Below are 19,939 nucleotides of genomic sequence, written 5' to 3'. Positions count from 1 at the left end.
GTCGATTGATGAAATGATTTTCTCTAGCCTATAGGCTATAGCCCAGCCTGCGAACGTAACCATCTGTAACCACCAGGCTGTCCTTAAATTATGTCAACAAAGACGCTACTCTTCTCATCCTATCCAAATCATATTTGATTGGAAGAAGACAAACGCGCATGAAATCGCTGGATCACACTCGTTCATGTCTTCACTATCTGGCCATCGCATTTCGTTGGCTGAGGTCTCGCTCTGTCTTCTCTTTCTCTTCTCTCTCTCTCTCTGTTCTCTCTCACTCTTCAATTCAATTCATTTTAAACGGCTTTATTGGCATGGGAAACACATGTTTACATTGGTAAAAGCAAGTGAAATAGATAATAAACAAAAGTGAAACAAACAAAACAATTGTACAGTAAATATTACACTCACAAAAGCTCAAAAGGAATAGAGACACTTCAAATGTCACATTCGGGCTAGATAGTGTTGTAACGATGTGCAAATAGGCAAGGCACAAAAGGGAAAATAATGATTGTATAGGCTGCTGTGCTGTCATCCTCTCCAGTGCGCACCATCACAGCCGGTCACCACTGGTCAGCAATTGGAAGACTGGAACAATATCCATAGGTGTCAAGTAGACGTCCGACAAAACGTAGTGAGTAACACATGCACTTGTGATCTGTAAATGTGTCTCTAGGCTATCAATTATTGTCTAATTTCACCTGCCACTGTAATCATAAACATACATAAACACAGAAAATAACAAGAGACAAATCATTTGAATAAAACAAAATGTGGGTGAGAGAGAGAGAGAGAGAGAGAGAGAGAGAGAGAGAGAGAGAGAGAGAGAGAGAGAGAGAGAGAGAGAGAGAGAGAGAGAGAGAGAGTGAGAGAGAGAGAGAGAGAGAGAGAGAGAGAGAGAGAGAGAGAGAGAGAGAGAGAGAGCATGTGAGAGAGAGAGAGAGAGAGAGAGAGAGAGAGAGAGAGAGAGAGCATGTGAGAGAGATTGTGTGTGTGTGTTTCATATGATAAATCCACAATAACTTCTCCAGGCAGCAGCTGACCTTTTACAAAGATATTGGACCAGCTTACCTAAGTATCCTACCCTGAACCATTTACAGGACAAATGAAATAAAAAATAACCTTAGATTAGTGTCTAGGTAGGGCCTAGGGCTAATACTTATGCAAATTACAAAAAAAACAATAAAACTGTCCCAACTCATAAAAATCTGTGAAATGTTCTTGACGGACACAGAACATGTATTCAACATCAAATGAATAACATGAAAAAAAGCACTTCAGACTACTTAAGAGTGTACGTAGCACGCAAACATTCATGCGCACAGTGGTGGAAAAAGTACCCAACTGTCATTCTTGAGTAAAAGTACAAATATCTTAACAGAAAATGACTCGAGTAAAAGTGAAAGTCACCCAGTAAATGACATACATGAGTAAAAGTTGAAAAGTATTTGGTTTTAAATGTACTTAAGTATCAAAAGTAAATGTAATTGCTAAAATATACTTAAGTACAAAAAGTACAAGTATAAATCATTTTACATTCCATATATTTAGCAAACCAGACGGCACAATTTTCTTTTTTTTTAAATGTATGGAGAGCCAGGGGCGCACTCCAACACTCAGACATAATTTACAAACAAAGCATTTGTGTTTAATGAGTCTACCAGATCAGAGGCAGTAGGAATGACCAGGGATGTTCTCTTGATAAGTGCGTGATTTGTATAAAAAAATCTATCCTACTAAGCATTCGAATAGATACCCCCAAAACGACTTAAGTAGTACTTTAAAGTATTTTTACTGAAGTACTTTACACCACTGCACGCACGCATGCGCATGCACACAAACACGTGTCACACGTCGCGTCCACACATCTCACATGTAGGTGGATTACAGGAGCAAAACAGAGAAATGATGATGTGATATGTAAATCAAGGTCCATAACGTAGTTGATCTGATATCTTGATTCTATTGGTGCAAACCAAGAAAATAAACTGTTTTTCCATAACAACAAATAGACATCCAAGGCTAGTATGATTGACATTCTGTCTGTTCTATAGGTTGTGGCTTCCCTCAGTGTGCCTACCACAAACCATCATGCAGAGTAGACACTCACCATGGCAACAGGTGTTTACATTACATCTCCCATATAGTATCCCGCATCAGCGACATGCAAGAGGAACGTATGATGGCCTAGTCAAATAAAGTCAAATTGTATTGGTCACATATGCTGAATACAACAGACATTACCATGAAATACTTACTTACAAGCCCATTACAAATAATGCAGAGTTAAAAAGACAAATAATTTGCTAAATACAAAAGGAAAAATAGTAACACAATAAAATAACAATAACGAGACTATATACACTATATTTACAAAAGTATGTGGACACCCCTTCAAATGAACGGATTCAGCTATTTCAGCCACACCCGTTGCTGACAGGTGAATCAAATTGAGCACACAGCCATGAGATCTCCATAGACAAACATTGGCAGTAGAACGGCGTACCAGTGCCTAGTCAATGTGCAGGGGTACAAGATCGTTTGAGGTAATTGAGGTAATACAGCGTCTCCAAGTAGGTCGGGGGTAAAAGTGACTAGGCAATCAGGATAGATAAGAGTAGCAGCAGCACATGCGAAGAGTGTGAAACTGTTGTCTGTGTGCGAGTGTGTGTGGCGTTAATATGCATGTGTGTATGAGCGTATGTAGTGTGTGTATCTGTGTGTTGGAGTGTCAGTGTAGGATGTGTGAGTGTGTGGGTAGTCTACTGAGTGTGCATAGAGCCAGTGCAAGAGAGTCAGTGCAAAAAAATAAAGATACGAAAAAATGAAGAATAAAGGGGATCAATGTAAATGGTTTGGGTGGCCATTTTATGAACTGTTCAGCAGTCTTATAACTTGTGGGTAGATGTTCAGGAGCCTTTTTGTCACAGACTTGGCGCTCCAGTATCGCTTGCGGTGCGGTAGCAGAGAGAACAGTCTATGACCTGGGTGGCTGGAGTCTTTGACACAGCCTGGTATAGAGGTCCTGGATGGCTGGGAAATCGAGCCCAGTACATGTACTGGGCTGTACACACTACTGTCTGCAGCGCCTTGTGGTCGGATGGCGAGCAGTTGCCGTACCAGGCGGTGATGCAGCCCGTCAAGATGTTCTCAATGGTGCAGCTGTAGAACTTTTTGAGGATCTGAGGGACCCATGCCAAATCTTTACAGCCTCCTTAGTGGGAAGAGGCGTCGTCGTGCCCTCTTCACGACTGTGCTTTCGTGTTTGGACCATGATAGGTCCTTAGTGATGCGGACACGGAGGAACTTAAAGCTCTCGTCCTGCTCCTCTACAGCCCCGTCGATGTAAATGAGAGCATGAACAGCAGTGGTACAGTTATACTTCCTACTGTACTGAAACTGTCATCGTACTGATAAACGCAACAACTTGCGACTCTCGTCAGTGTGTACTAAGCCGAATGCAATGGAATTCACTTCATATGTATACACTGTATTCTAGTCAAGTCTTACCCTATGTAATTACTACTGTACACACATTTTCTATTCATATACTGCCCATAATGTCTATACACACCATCATATACATTCATATTCCGGACTCAGACATTGCACATTTCGCTACACCCGCAATAACATTGCAAAATATGTGTACGTGACCAATAAAATTTGATTCGAATTAGGACTACTGGAAAGCTGTTGGCCACCTAAACAGAGTTTCCACTGTGAGCTCCTGGAAACACACTCCATAAATCTAATCATTAATTGATTGATGAGGAAGTGTTGGGTAATCTAAGCTATCTATATGTGTGTAGGTGATACAGTATATCCTGCACCTTTAAAGTCCAAAGGTCACATTTGATATGAATTACTGACTTGACTTGTTTGGTTTTGTACACATGGTTAGTGTTCAGGGACTTGAGAGTCGTTGAAAGGGGGGGGGGGGGGGGGGGGGGGGGGGGGCTGTGTTTTTGAGGCATGAAGTGCCTATTGCCTGGCAACTAGCTTAGACATAGTGTAAATCAAACAGTACCAAGGACAAAACAATCAAATTCTTGGCACAGTGGGGGAAACGCTGTACACTGCATGATTCCCTTAATCTGATTTGAACCAAATTGTGTCTTATGATCTGATTATAACCAGGTTATAAAGTAACAGTGGGGTTACATCCACACATTAACACCTTCAAATGTGTCCTTAAATTATAATACAACCATGTATCCTGAGTGCATATGCACAAAACAGGAAGAAACATACAGTATGTATTGCTATACTAATTCACATTTCAGTAGGCTCACCTTACTTACTCCGAAGGCTGCCCCCTGCCGGCAAGGTCGCCTCTCTGCACCAATGACTACAGTCTGTTATAAAATACATCTCTCTCGATTGAGTGAGTAGGCCAAAATGTCTGTCACCAAAATCAGTTCAAGGGGAACATTTCTTTCCCTTATAAAATATTAAATCTATATGGAGCTTCCAGTAGCCTATGTAAATTATGCATATAGTGGCAGTTTACAGTTGAGTCATTTAGCAGACGCTTTTATTCAGAACGACTAACCGGAGCGATCATGTCGAAGTGCCTTGCTTATGGACACCAACAGATTGTTCACCTATTCGGCTCGGGGATTGGAACCAGTGCCCATACGGTTACTGGCCCAACGCTCTAGGCTACCTATAGTAAAATAAATTACCTTACATAATAAAAACAGTACACATTGAAATTCACCAAACGTATTTATAGGTCAATTCCGCAACGTTTCTTATCAAGAGCCATTCGTGGTAAACCTGTATAAAATTCCACAGCATACCTGCTGGGTTGAATAAAAATAACAATCAAGTTGGCCTGCACCTCTATCCATACACGTATTTTCCCTGTACGTTTTCTGGATTACTACTCAAGCGCAAGTGAGACCTTGTTTCCTCTTCATCAGTATTAACGGTTTACAGTTGCCTTACCTTTTGAGGTCCATTGAACAATTCACTTTCTTCTGTCGAAGTCCGACTCATGTCTTGAACCAGGGTTAGGTCCTTTACGAGTAGTAAAACGTTGGGATGAATAATTCCTGTCTAGAAACGCGCGAAACTGCATCCGCGGTTCTCGGTCGTGCTGCCCATCGAGTTAACGGATGGATGGCGGAGGACCCGAGATATTGGCGAACTTAAAGACTGTTGGTTATAACTTCCGAGAAACTTTTTCGGCTCCGCTTCAGGCGGGCAACAGGAGTCCATCCGTGCAGTCCTAATGCCAGCGGATTTTTACGTGGGTGCTTGTTATGGCCATGGAAAAGTGCATGTACATGTAACTAACGTATTCAGGCCTACAACAATGACATCTCTTGTACTGCAGACAAAATCAAAGCAACATTTATTAGGCATGATTGTACAGTTGATAGATTCCGCAGGTAGCCCACAAACAAACAGTTGCTTTACAAGGAGGTTCTTTAGCATGTTAATTCTTTACAATTTAACATACAATACCCAATTCTGCTTCCGCCCTTAGCCCATTCCTAACAGCCCATTCCTAACAGTGCACAGTTCTGAAGGGACTGTAAACATAAGAGATATCCCACTTTAGTGCAAGTTGGAATAACATCTAAGTGAGTACCAGCACCATTCTCATCCCAAGAAGTGTATTCAGTCAGTAAATATATTGGAACTAGGCCACCCTGTGTGTCTGTGTCCAGTCATCTACTCACTTCTCCATGGTGGATTGTGTGACCGGCCTTTCTGAGATACAGATTAGAACTGTTGAGAAACATTGGCCTAGGATGTCATTCAGTCACTTCTCCTTTAACCCAAGGTTTGGTTACCAGGCCCTGCTCCTTCTTGACTGTGGGTGTATCTGGCTGGCAGGTGTCATTAAACCTCTCTCTGGCCTTCTCCCAGTTCCTCTGGGTCTTGTTCTTGCTCAGAGACCCAGCCTCGTCCACCGACACAGCAGCTCCCGCCCCAAGACCTGACTGGGACTTCCGGATCTTCAGCTGGATCTATGGGAAAACCGGAATAGTGGGGAAAAATCTGATCAGATGTGTGAGCAAAGTGGGAAAGAACTGGGATGAAACCAGACAAATGAAGTGGAGGATATTGGTCTGAGGTTTGGTCAATTTAAATATAGCCATGTATGAATTCCTAGTTAAAAATAGGGAAAATCCCATCTCTGAAAAAAGGAAAATCCTAATAGAAAGGGAAAATGTTAAGATTACCGGGTCTTTCATTCCAGCTCCATCTTTGCCCAGGCCTTCTCCTTTCTTCCAGCCCATCTTCTCCAGCATCTTCCTTCCCTTGTTGACTTCACTGATCTCACTGTACCAGGAGGGAAACGGGCACATTGCAACGACTCAGAGTCACCACATCCTGGTCTTTCTACTTACACACACACACATTATGTGCACACACACACTTGCCATCAACTGAACCAATCAGATTACCACGTACATGTGAACGGAGGCGGGTGCGTCGTCACGTTGGAAGGCTCCCTCGCTGCCCACAGTCTGACGACGAGACTCGGCCCTGTCAACATACCTGGGGTTCCTCAGGGCTTTGGTCTCCTCATACTCAGTGCTCTGTTGGGACAGAGGGAGACACACTTACTAAACACAGTTATATACACACACATAGTAATATCATACTAACTGCTGTTAGTGACAAGGAAAGAAGGTTCATAATCTATGGGACTGCTCAGTCTCTTGCAACGTGCATGTCAACAAGATGTGAGACGAGCAAAAACAGAACCGTTTAATTGGACGAAACCCTCTGTAAGATAACATCTTTGTACTGTATACACAGAGAAGGCAGGGCAGGATCTGATTGGCAAGGACATTTTCAACAAAGGATTACAAATGGGAATCACTCATCACTGATTAACATAACAGCAGAAGGGGACAACAGATGAAGTTGTAGTGGATGAACAAGTCACTTACCTTCAGGCCATATTTGACCTTCATCTGTTTCAGTTCTTTCTGTCTGAGCAGCTCCTTGTCCTCTTTGGTTGGAGCTGGACCTGAGGAACGACACACCCGGAAAGTTATAAACTGGGCTGTCGCATTAGTTACACTAATAATCATGCTGTGTGGGACATGGGTAGCTAGGTGTGTGAGCATCGCATCAGGCTTATACAGACAACATACAGAGATGGATGTAACACATTTATTGACGCAAATTCATCAGCTGTGTTCTGCACCTGTCTGTTCAGGCTGGTTTCTCTGGTGTTTGCCGAGGTGAGCCATGACCTGTCCAGGTTCACAGCCGTCACAGGTGTCTGTACCAGAGTGGATGTGGAAGGACAGAACAGTCTCTCCCATCTTCACTTCATCCCCATGGGTCAGAGGGCAAGGGTCACACTTTGCTTTGGGCTGAGGGCAGTGAAAACAATACTGTTACTACCTCACTTTCCAACCAAGGTGTGTGTGTGTGTGTGTGGGTCTGACCCACCTGAAGGATTCGGTTGCCATTGAGGACAGTTCCATTCTGGCTTCCCTGGTCCACTAGCATGTAGCACTGTTGGTCCTGGTCAAAGTACACCTCTGCATGAAACTGGGATTAAACATTTTTTTTTTTAAAGTTGACACCTACTCATTCCAGGATTTTTCTTTATTTTTACTATTTTCTACATTGTAGAATAATAGTAAAGACATGAAAACAATGAAATGACACATGGAATCATGTAGTAACCAAAAAAGTGTTTTAAAAAACAATAATAATTCAAAGTGGCCACCCTTTGCCTTGACAGCTTTGCACACTCTTGGCATTCTCTCAACCCACTTCATGAGGTAGTCACCTGGAATGCGCTTCAATTAACAGGTGTGCGCCTTGTTAAAAAGTTAATTTGTAGAATTTCTTTCCTTCTCAACACGTTTGAGCCAATCAGTTGTGAGAAGGAAGGGGTGGTATACAGAATATATCCCTATTTGGAAAAAGACCAAGCCCATATTATGGCAAGAACAGATCAAATAAGCAAAGCAAAATGACAGTCCATCATTACTTTAAGACATGAAGGTCAGTCAATGCAGAACATTTCAAGAACTTTGAAAGTTTCTTCAAGCATATTCGCAAAAACCATCAAGCGCTATGATGAAACTGGCTCTCATCAGGACCACCACAGGAAAGGAAGACCCAGAGTTACCTCTGCTGCAGAGGATAAGTTCATTAGAGTTACCTGTAACCTCAGATTACAGCCCAAATAAATACTTCAGAGTTCAAGTAACAGACACATCAACATCAACTGTTCAGAGGAGACTGTGTGAATCAGGCCTTCATGGTCAAATTGCTGCAAAGAAATCACTACTAAAGGATACGATTTGCATGGGCAAAGAAACATGAACAATGGACATTAGACCGGTGGTAATCTGTCCTTTGGTCTGATAATTTAAATTTGAGATTTTTGGTAGGTGAACGGATGATCTCCGCATGCTTGGTTCCCACTGTGAAGCATGGAGGAGGAGGTGTGATGGTGTTTTGCTGGTGAAAAGGTTGGTGACTTATTTAGAATTCAAGGCACACTTAACCAGCATGGCTACCACAACATTCTGCAGCGATAAGGCATCCCATCTGGTTTGCGCTTAGTGGGACTACCATTTATTTTTCAACAGGACAATGACCCAAAACATACCTCTAGGCTGTGTAAGGGCTATTTGACCAAGGAGAGTGATGGAGTGCTGTATCAGATGACCTGACCTTGCGCAGCGATCTAAGGCACTGCATCTCAGTGCTAGTGGTGTCACCACAGACCCTGGTTTGAACCCAAGCTGTATCCCAACCGGCTGTGATCTGGAATCCCCTAGGGTGGCGCACAATTGGCCCAGGGTCATCTGGGTTAGGGGAGGGTTTGGCCTGGGTAGGCAGTCATTGTAAATAGGAATTTGTTCTTAACTGACGTGCCTAGTTAAATCAAGGTTCAATTAAATACATTTTTACATAAAACAAAAAAAAATCCCTTTGGGTTGAGTTGGACCGCAGAGTGAAGGAAAAGCAGCCAACAAGTGCTCAGCATATGTGGGAACTCCTTCAAGACGGTTTGAAAAGCATTCCTCATGAAGCTAGTTGAGAGAATTCCAAGAGTGTGCAAAGGGTGGCTACTTTGAAGAATCTCAAATATAAAATATATTTAGATTTGTTTAACACTTTTCTGGTTACTACATGATTCCCTATGTGTTATTTCAAAGTTTTAATGTATTTGTAGAAAAACCCTGGAATGAGCAGGTGTCCAAACCTTTGACTGGTACTGTATATAGAACCCATCAATACCATTCACATCTAATTTGAAGCCCTGTAGATTTCCTGTAATGCATGTAGCAGAATCAAACAAATCAATGAAATAGGTTGCCATACCTTACTGACTCCCATTTCAGATAATCTGATGGCATGGTTCATATCCTTTTCCCTGAAAATATAGAATTATGTTAAAACAGTAATTCAAAATGCCACAGGTAGTTTCAACTTCTATGTCAGAAGTGTTGATCTGAGCTCTCATCTCCCCCTTGTGATGAAATTGATGAACTGACCACTCATAGGCCTATTCAATCAAAATAATTGGGAGAATCCCAACTAGTTTTGTTTGCCTCCTCTTCTCCGTCCTCACCCCTTTTTGAAAAAGGTCAAAGGTAACCGAGGAGCGGAGGAAACTCTGAAAAAAAACGAGACTCCTTCACTCGCGGGTCATCAGGCAAATTACGTTTACAGTGGTGGAATCTCAAACTAAATGTGTAAAGTGATAACAACTCTTGGATTAAAGGATAAGTGGCATATCATTTTTAAACATGTGCACCTATTTCAAAGTGGGTGTGACGTATTTTAAAACACTATCCTCTGTCAAAGTAGGTAATCGAGGAGCGGATCAGACTCCTTCGTTCGCCTACTAACGAATTGACACTCTCCTCGACCACTTAACAGTTTCTGTGTCACGGAGGAGAGAGGAGTTGAGGAGAGGACAGACCTTTCCCAATTGAGAATCTCCCAGAGACTGTAGTGCTGTACTGACCTGCCAATGGTGGCTGGAGAGTCAGCTGTGATGATGAAGAGTGTTCCTGTCTGTAACACAGGAGATCTGACCACTGTCACCCTCACACAGGGCGGCCACACCTCCTCAGCAACTAGGGACAGAATGTGCACACAATATCACATACCCATGACAATTATACTGAGCAAGATTTTAACTACAGGAAACATTGAGGAAGACCGATGAACAAATAGTCAGGTGGTGTTAGACGTTTAACAAAGTGAAAGCTATACAGTGAGAAAAAGTTGACAGACTGAATAAGCCTAAACGGTGTCCCTCCTCTCCTCACCTTCCTGACTCTCCATCTCTGACTCTGAGCTGTATTTGGTGCGAAGAGGGGGGGAAGAAGAGGAGGAAGTAGACTTCCATTCTCCCTCCGACTCGGTGATCTCCCCCTCCTCAGGCTCGCTGTTCCCACGCAAGCCATCACACCCTGACGCCTCCTCCTTGCTGCCCAGTCTGTCCGACTTAGCCTTCTTCCTCCTTGAGCTGCTCGCATCATCAGAGCGCGACCAGTCATTCCTCTTCTTCCTCTTCAGCAAGCGTTCGGCGCTCTTTGCCCGGCGAGTCTTTGAAGAGCTTTTCTTCTGTGGAGGAGTGTCTGGAGTGACAGACCGCCCCCTTTGCCTGCGCGAGGCCACTCCCCTCTTGGGGAGTCGCCGCTCGATCCACTCCTCAAACTCGAGCTCCTTTACAAGGCCCTGTGAGCAGACATGCAACCAATCAGAAGGGAGGATTCACCTGAAGCATCTCCAGAGAACTAAATAGGTGGACACGGGACTTTCTAGGAATTTGGACAGCGGGCTCCGCATCGGAACCTCCCTGCATTGTTTAGGGATCATTTTTGGATATATGGGTCTCCGTTTTCAAAGACAGTAGGCCTATACTGCCTTCACAGTCAATTCATTGACTCAAGCTGCAACACAATAACAGTGATCCTCAAAAGCATACTCTTGACCAGACCAAGCAGCCACATCCCTGAGCTCTGAAACATGCCCTTTCGTTGCACTAGAGCGGTGGAGCTATACATCATGTCTGCATGGGGTCTTTCTGCTAGAAAAGTAGAGTTTGATGTGAGGAGTGTAAAAAGTCTATCTCTACGAGAAACTGAGTTCCAGAAATAGGAAATTGTCCATGTTAGTCAGTGAGTGAATCACGTCTTCTACCCACGACCAGAGGAATAGCATTCAGTCGACTAAATGGCAGCGAGCAATAGCTAAAACTCTGTACCTGACGAAAATGTAGTAGACTCTGCAGGATAAATAACCAAGGCTATAGCTGCAGAAATTCTAAAACCACTCCTGCAAATAAAAACTAAAAACTGAGACCACATAGATCAGAGTTGAAATGTATCTTAAAGAAGTACATTACAATCACTAAACTTCTGAAGGTGAGATGTCTCAGGAGCCTCATGTCAGCCAATGAGCACAATTCAAAAACAGTAGGGATAACAGGTCAGTTATACACAACAATGAGAAATATGTAGCTAGTTAAAACAATTACCCCTTCTTAATCATTATTTCAAAGGAATATAAATCCAGAATATGCTGTAATTCTCCTGTAGCGCTTCATCTCCAGTATAGTCACCTACCTTATCCTCCTGACGAGAGGCTCTCTCTGGAACTTTCTTCCACTTCCTGCCCTTCTTGTCCAGGCTCCTTTTCTCCTGGCTGGTCTCTGAGACAGGCTGTACAGTAGGGACCTCTATCCTGGAGTGGAACTGGTACTTGCCACTCTCTGCATCGTAGTAGTAGTACATCCCTGTGTTGTTATCATAGTACAACTGACTGGCCTAGGTGAGGGAGAGAGTGACGCAATTAAAAAGACTGTTACATAATGGCATAGTAATGGCGTGTGTGGTTTAGTACCGAGTCGTAGTAGAAGCCAGTGCTGTGGTCGTAGTACATCCCGGTGGTCTCATCAAACACAAAGCCAGTCTGTGTCATGGCCTGCTCAGCAGTGGCTCTCAGCATGTCAGCTATAGAGCCTGCATCCACCTCTTGCTGGAACAAACACAAGTAAAGAAAGTAAAGTTCCCAACTCGTTTTTGCACGGTCATCAACCTAAAACCTTTATTTCTTGTGCCCCGCCAAATAGATTGTGGTCCTGTATTAGGGAAATGAGCTCTTTAAATAAAGATTATTTTTGGTTAGACAAGAGACCTCATTGTCCTCAGTCAGAACAGAATGAGTGGGGGGGACGGTATCCAAACTCACCCCTGGTTGAGCAGCAGTAACACCACCCTCCAGAGACACCTCTGTAACTGTCTCTGTGGCTGTCATTGTATCTGTAATCATATATGTTTCGGGGTCATTGGTTGATTCTGCAGCTGTCATCTCTGAGGCATCAGTGGCTTCCTGCCCCTCTGCTACCACAATCCCCTCGGTGTCTGTTGCCACACCATCACCGTGGTAGTAGCCTCCTCCATAGTAGTAGTTGTAATAATCTGAAACGCACACAGACAAGGGTCAACGTATCTGTATGTGAGCAGAGCAACATAAAACACAACTAAATCATTCACAAACTGCTGGTCCTGGGAAATAATCATGCGTTCATTTTACAACCATCCAAACACAATATGATTGCTCACCAGTTTCTGACCAGGTATTTTCTGCTGTCTGTGTCTCAGCTTCAGCTTTCTCTTTCGCCTTCGTCTTCCGTTCATGAATCTCTGTACTCAGCCTGTCGACCTATTGTATCAAATCACGGCAAAGAAAAAAACATAAGCGTCACTTGTAAATTCATTTATTTGAGCATTTCAGAGACTTGTTCAATGATGGCTAGATTGTTCTTAGCAGCTAGCCTACCTGTTTCCTCAAGTCTTCGTTGTAGCCTTCTGTGTTCTTCTGAAGCCTCTCAGACTTGCTCAGTTGTTTCTGTAATGTGGTCAGTTGTTTCTGTAATGTGGTCAGTTCTTTTCTGCAGCTTTTCAGTTGCTTCTGTAGCGACTCTACTTTCTGGCGAAGCTCAGCCACATCGGACTCCGACCCATCCTCTCCTCCACTCGCCTCCTCTCCATTTGTCGCCATACTCCCAGCTGGAATCGACACACAGGGCCACATGTAAAGTGAATGTTGAAAAAAAAAAAATTTTTTTCGAATTGACCTGACCATGCGCAAAACCATGTACACATGCGTTCGGTGTCAGCGCCACACACAGACACACAGGGTAAGTTTACCTATAAGCCAAACAAAATCTAAGTTTAGACATTTCTATAATATAGTGCCCTAATTTTTGTAAGAAAAGTGGAGACTAAAATGAAAGATTAATCTCTCGTGAATTTTTATGACTTTACTTAAAAAATGTTTTAATAACAAGTCCAGACTGGGCTTAATGGGTACCGAGTGTATCCTTTAAGCCCAGCGGGGGTTCCAAATAAACCCACCTCTAAAATAATCAATTTGAATTATATCAATCACCACTAAAGATATTAAAAATAAACTGATCCATACTATTCATCATGAAAGTAGCACTTATAACGGGGGGGGGTGGGGGGGGGGGTCCAATAGTATCCACAGGGATCAAATATGGACTTAGGCTTTTGTTCTTGCCAACCAATTAATTGGCTGGGCCTGGCTCCCCAGTGGGTGGGCCTATACCCTCCCAGGTCCACCCATGTCTGTGCTCCTGCCTAGTCATGTGAAATCTATACATTAAATTGACTGATTTCCTTATATGAACTGTACCTCAGTAAAACTGTTGAAATTGTTGCATGTTGTGTTTATATTTTTGTTAAGTATATTTATGCTCATGTTCATTGAATATTAGGGACAACAACACACCATCTCCAAGTGTTTCAATGCCACGTGGGCTTAATAGGAGCCAACTGGGTTTAATTGGAACAGTGATTTATCGTGAAAAATAATGACTGGCAAAGCCTACTCATTAAATATTTGGAAACCAATGGTTTGGGGTATAAATATACACTATAGACTACAATATTATGCAACGTTAGTAATGATCATCTTGAACAATATGTATTTATTGTAATTTACATTCTGTATTTACAAAAATGGCATCTATGTATAACAATGCAAGGTTCATTTCACAGTAAAATTAGGCAAAATGCATTCAATTAATGTGAACTGTGAATGGCCAAAATCTATTATCTTGTAGTTCACCAAGTCAGGTTGCTACTGTGTGAATGTGACATGCAGGCACAACTGACAGCATACATTATTTGTATTTGTAAATATCAAATAATACACATAAAATATGCTATCATGTGCATATACCAGCACATTAATCTCTTAATTTGACATAAAATATGATTACTTATCTGAGAAAGTACAAACACATATCTGGAAAATGTGTTAATCCCATGGTCGCCTCAACGTTTTTTTTGCAACTTTGAAATTGGCCACTAGTCAATAATTTAATAATAAAACATGAGATTGGCTTAGGGATATTTGTATTTTTAAAATTGAAGTGGGTTTACTATAATATGTATGTTTACGCTAATCATTACGCCGATTCTGTTGCAACATGTTTTGAAACTGTTTAACGTTACTCCAAACGGAAACAAGTGTTTCTACTCTATTTGACAAACTCAGGTAGGTCCCTCCCCGTTTCGTTTACAACGTTTGCTTCCGTTTGGTTCTTAAACGTTAAACGGTTTCCGTAATGAATATACGTATGCATTTTAAAAAGCCTGTTTAATTAATTGTTTGTAATTGTATATTAATGTTAATTGTATATATTTCGTCAAATGTCCAAGGCCGAACTAAGTGGATAACCAGTAGAGTACAGTTGAAATTAGTGTTTGCGCCTTCATTCATTGATAAGGTTAAACTGCCTAGTTAGCTGTATGGTCTTACCGATTCGTTTGTATTCCTCGCTTGGACGCTCGCCCTCCTTTCTCTCCGCCGAGAATATCAACCTGAAAGTTGAACATAAACATCTTGTAACCACCCTGCATTGCTGACACATCCGACCACATGTTTTGTTGATAATAAAGAGAGTTACAATTGGTACAGTTGATGTGTTTACAATCCACTTCGACCATGGCCTCTATTTTTTTATACGTATTACGTCACTTTCTTCTTCTACGGTACAACATCACACCATTGGCAGAGGGCGCCACCTGTGGTTTGGAATGAGAATAGGCTACATATTTGGAAATAACTGATTATCTCTGGTTGAATAAAAATACACAGCTATCTCAGAGGTTTGTGCTATAAAAAAAAAATCTAATAAAACTGATACTATCGATTATCATTCACATCGACTTTCAAAACATTCTGTTAGACCTCACACTCAATGTCAACAAAACAAAGAAGATGATCGTGGACTTCAGGAAACAGCAGAGGGAGCAGCCCCCAATCCACATCGACGGGACAGTAGTGGAGAAGGTGGAACGTTTTAAGTTCCTCGGCGTACACATCACGGACGAACTGAAATGGTCCGCCCACACAGACAGCATGGTGAACAAGGCGCAGCAGCGCATCTTCAACCTCAGGAGACTGAAGAAATTCGGCTTGTCACCAAAAATACTCACAAACTTTTACAGATGCACAATCGAGAGCATCCTGTCGGGCTGTATCACCACCTGGTACGCAACTGCTCCGCCCACAACCGTAAGGCTCTCCAGAGTGTAGTGAGGTCTCAAGGCCATCAGACTGTTAAACAGCCATCACTAACATTGAGTGGCTGCTGCCAACATACTGACTCAAATCTTTAGCCACTTTAATAATTCTAAATTAGATGTAATAAATGTATCACTAGCCACTTTAAACAATGCCACTTTATATAATGTTTACATACCCTACATTACTCATCTCGTATATATATACTATACTCTATACCATCCTTTGCATCTTGCCTATGCCGTTCGGCCATCGTTCTTCCATATTTTTATGTACATATTCTTATTCATTACTTTACACTTGTGTGTATAAGGTAGTTATTGTGAAATTGTTAGATTACTTGTTAGATATTACTGCATGGTCAGAACTAATAGCACAAGCATTTCACTACACTCGCATTAACATCTGCTAACCATGTGTATGTGACCAATAACATTAGATTTGATTTGACTTAATTTGATTTAGACTGGAGAAATGTAAATACTCACTGCACTCAATGTACTTTTAATAAATACTTCCACATACAAACCAGCAGGGGTCATCACAAGTATTGATGTTGAGGTTATGATCAAATGATGTGCCAAGCTTTGTTTTCCAGCTTTTTACCGTTCCAAATCCAAACATTAAGAAATACAACTGTTAAATGTTGTCTCCGGAGTGAAGTCGAACAACTTCAACAAATCACACAAATGAAAAACAGGTGAGAAACTCCATTAACAGTGACACTCTCTCCTCTCTTTCTCAACACCTGTGTAGAACACTTTCCCTCTTTATTACTAGACCAAGTAGTGGCAGCAGCAGCATACTGCCAGGGTCCTAATGAAGAGTCACTGATTTGCACGTCACGGCAGTGATGTCACCGTGTGGGACTGTGGGGTCAGATAACCTTGTCGGAGTGGGCACCCTGAGTTTGTGAGCCTGGGAGTGGGGGAATCTATCAAATAGCGCACGTACTAATGCAATTAGTAATGCAATTAGTTGTGCGTTTCTTGTTTGAAGTGCAATAGTGTAATAATCAGGTTCTCTTCTTTATAAGTGTGTTATTCTATTTGTGTGATATAGGATTTGTGCAATTTAGTTGTCTTTGTGTGTGTTTTTGTTAGCAACAGGGTAATAGTGTAATAATTGCATTCTCTTTTTTATTTGTATTTATATACTACAATTTGTTTATATTTTTCTTTGTTACTTCTTTTTTTATATTTATGACTCTTAATTTTTGTATATATATTTATATTTATATAGGGGGGTTCGCCAAGGGAGCCATACAAGCTAGAACCGCCACTGCACACATGCAAATTAATAAAGAGATTGTATTGTAAAAGGGAGTTACAGGGGAGTGCTGAAGAGGGATGTGACTTCCTGTTACTCACTGAGAGGAGGATGTCAGCCGTCTACTAATTGGCTGGAAATACAGGCTTAATTAGTTGACTCATTTTACAGGCATAGATAATGGAGGAAGCATAGAGGGCCCGGGAGCCCAGTGCAGGTACGTGTGCACATACACACACACACACAGGAAGTGTGATGAGTGATTTATGTAATGCACGAGCCTTTAAGATTTAATGCACTCCAACTCCCTTAATTGGGGCTCCTGAGTGGCGCAGTGGTCCCTGGTTCGAATCCTGGCTGTATCACATCCTGCCGTGATTGGGAGTCCCATAGGGCTGCATACAATTGGCCCAGCGGTGTCCTGGTTTGGCCGAGGTAGGCCGCCATTGTAAATATGAATTTGTTCTTAACTGACTTGCCTAGTTAAATCAAGGTTAAAGAAAAAAGGTATTTGCGTTCCATGCGTATCCGTGACCTCACTGTGCTGCTGCTGAACATTCAAGATACAGACAGGTACAGTACCTACCACATGGGCCTCTCTCTACCTCCCTCTTCAATTTAAGGGCTTTATTGGCATGGGGAAACATATGTTAACATTGCCAAAGCAAGTGAACTAGATAATAAACAAAAGTGTAATAAACAACAAAACAGGAACAGTAAACATTACACTCACAAAAGTTCCAAAAGAATAAAGACACTGCAAATGTCATATTATGTGCAAATAGTTAAAGTACAAAAGGGAAAATAAATAAACCTAAATATGGGTTGTATTTACAATGGTGTTTGTTCTTCATTGGTTGCCCTTTTCTTGTGGCAACAGGTCACACATCTCTCTCTCTCTCTCAATTTCAATTGAAGGGCTTTATTTGTCATGGGAAACGTCTTGCCAAAAGGTCACAAAACTTGCTGCTGTGATGGCCCCTGTGGTATTTCACCCAATAGATATGGGAGTATATCAAAATTGGATTTGTTTTCGAAATTCTTTGTGGGTCTGTGTAATCTGAGGGAAATATGTGTCTCTAATAGGGTCATACATTGGGCAGGAGGTCAGGAAGTGCAGCTCAGTTTCCACCTCATTTTGTGGGCATTGTGCAGCCTGTCTTCTCTTGAGAGCCAGGTCTGCCTTCCGGCGGCATTTCTCAATAGCAAGGCTATGCTCACTGAGTCTGTACATAGTCAAAGCTTTCCTTAAGTTTGGGTCAGTCACAGTGGTCAGGTATTCTGCCACTGTGTACTCTCTGTTTAGGGCCAAATAGCATTTTAGTTCGTGTTAATTAGTTTTGTTCATTATTTCCAAAATGTCAAGTAATTGTCTTTTTGTTTTCTCATGATTTGGTTGGGTCTAATTGTGTTGCTGTCCTGGGGCGCTGTGGGGTCTATTTGTGTTTGTGAACAGAGCCCCAGGACCAGCTTGCTTAGTGGACTCTTCTCCAGGCTCATCTCTCTGTAGGTGATGGCTTTGTTGTGGAAGGTTTGGGTATTGCTTTCTTTTAGGTGGTTGTAGTACTTAACCACTCTTTCTCTCTCACACACACACAGACATGAGCGCATACTCCTCCATCCCTGTGTCTTTAGGCTTTTCCCTCCTTCCAGACTCCTGTCCCTCCCTTCCTGTCATCCACACTATGAGATGTTAATCCCTCAGTTCTTTTGCTGTGACCACTGAAGTGTGTAGACCTGCAAACAGTTTTCAGTTTCCCCAAGGCAGCCTGACGGTTAAGAGAGTGGGGCCAGTAACCGAAAGGTCGTTGGTTTGAATCCCTGATCTGACAAAGTTGAGAAATCTGTTGTTCTGCCCTTGAGCAAGGCAGTTAACCCCCAACAAACACAGCTCCCTGCATGCTGATGATGTGGAAGTTGATTAAGGCAGCCCCCCCTCCCCCGGGAACCTCTCTGATTCAGAGGGGTTGGGTTAAATGAGGAAGACCCATTTCGGTTGAATGCATTCAGTTGTGCAACTGACTCGATACCCCATTTCCCCGATTCTGCATGCTGGTTCCTAGTCAAAATGAATTCACCACACTACTACAGCGGTCCGGATACACTTGGCCCTGGTGGGGGTGTTGCATGCTCCATACATTGGAACGTGTGAGTGTTTGGTCAGGTTTTGCATCAACCTGTTAGTTATTAAGGCCCTGATCTCCTGGCCCATAGAGAGAAGTGGAATAATGGAGGATAGTGGTAGGGAGTGGAGGAAAGGTAAAGTGGGCGCTGCTGACAGAGAGGATGTCAGGGTGGGTGGAGGGCTGGGGATTCGAGCTGATACTTGTAATCGGATCTCCCAGAATAGCAGTGTTTAGGGAGGCATCTGCATGTGGATGACATTCTCCATGCGTAGGACAACTCCTCCTAATGAGAAATGGTAATCCACAATGTGAAAATGCTGGTTGGTATTATAATATTCACATTTCAAAATACAGTATCCCCAATGTGATCTGTGTAAAATTGGAAATAGTCTCCTTTGAAATTTTTGTGAGGTAAAAGAGATATCCTGTACGTCATTGCACTGTAACAAATTGCTGTACATTTGTTAGCTACTCTAATTCTTTATTACAGTACTGTAAAGAGCAATGCATTATGGGGGCTCAATGGCATTCCACTACTCTGATGCAAAATTACAGCAATGTTGCTGTACATTTACAGCAGCATACTGGGAATTATGGTGCATTGTGGGAAAAGGTTGTGGGCGGAGAAAGACTCTCTATCTCATGAACACATTTTGAGGCATGCCTTGTAAGAGGCTATATTTGTTGCACCCGTTAGTGAGAATGCAGTACTCCACAGAATACAGTACTAGCAGGGCATAAATTGGACGAACTGACATGTTGGAAAGGTGGCATCCTATAAAGGTGCCACGTTGAAAGTGACTGAGCTCTTCAGTAAGGCCATTCTACTGCCAATGTTTGTCTATGGAGATTGCATGGCTGTGTGCTTGATTTTTTTTTTACACCTGTCAGCAATAGGTGTAGCTGAAATAGCCGAATCCACTAATTCGAAGGGGTATTTTCCGGTCCTCCCGGTGTGAAGCGATTGGGAA

General features: G+C 42.3%; 1 protein-coding gene across 2 annotated transcripts; it reads right to left on the bottom strand.

Moving 5' to 3' along the window:
* Positions 1–5,338: 5,338 nt before the first annotated feature.
* LOC139388657 (angiogenic factor with G patch and FHA domains 1-like) lies at positions 5,339–15,031 on the bottom strand. 2 transcript variants are annotated; one of them, XM_071135471.1, is made up of 16 exons: positions 14,954–15,031; positions 14,806–14,867; positions 12,796–13,025; positions 12,579–12,678; positions 12,205–12,434; positions 11,857–11,991; positions 11,580–11,780; positions 10,278–10,689; positions 9,971–10,082; positions 9,322–9,373; positions 7,426–7,527; positions 7,175–7,346; positions 6,915–6,994; positions 6,430–6,557; positions 6,198–6,297; positions 5,339–5,981 (listed from the first exon to the last, which is right to left on the bottom strand). In XM_071135471.1, exons 3-16 carry the CDS (start codon positions 13,015–13,017, stop codon positions 5,766–5,768), a joined length of 2,262 nt encoding a protein of 753 aa, XP_070991572.1. In that variant the 5' UTR covers positions 13,018–13,025; positions 14,806–14,867; positions 14,954–15,031; the 3' UTR covers positions 5,339–5,765. The 2 variants fall into 2 exon arrangements, with proteins under 2 accessions (XP_070991572.1, XP_070991571.1); XM_071135470.1 differs by having other exon boundaries at positions 14,806–14,984.
* Between the last annotated feature and the right edge of the window lie 4,908 nt (positions 15,032–19,939).

This window comes from Oncorhynchus clarkii, chromosome 29 (assembly GCF_045791955.1).
Source record: "Oncorhynchus clarkii lewisi isolate Uvic-CL-2024 chromosome 29, UVic_Ocla_1.0, whole genome shotgun sequence".
Lineage (NCBI taxonomy): Eukaryota > Metazoa > Chordata > Actinopteri > Salmoniformes > Salmonidae > Oncorhynchus > Oncorhynchus clarkii.
The sequence above is the reverse complement of the archived record's forward strand: the minus strand, read 5'-3'. Positions and strand labels throughout refer to the sequence as shown.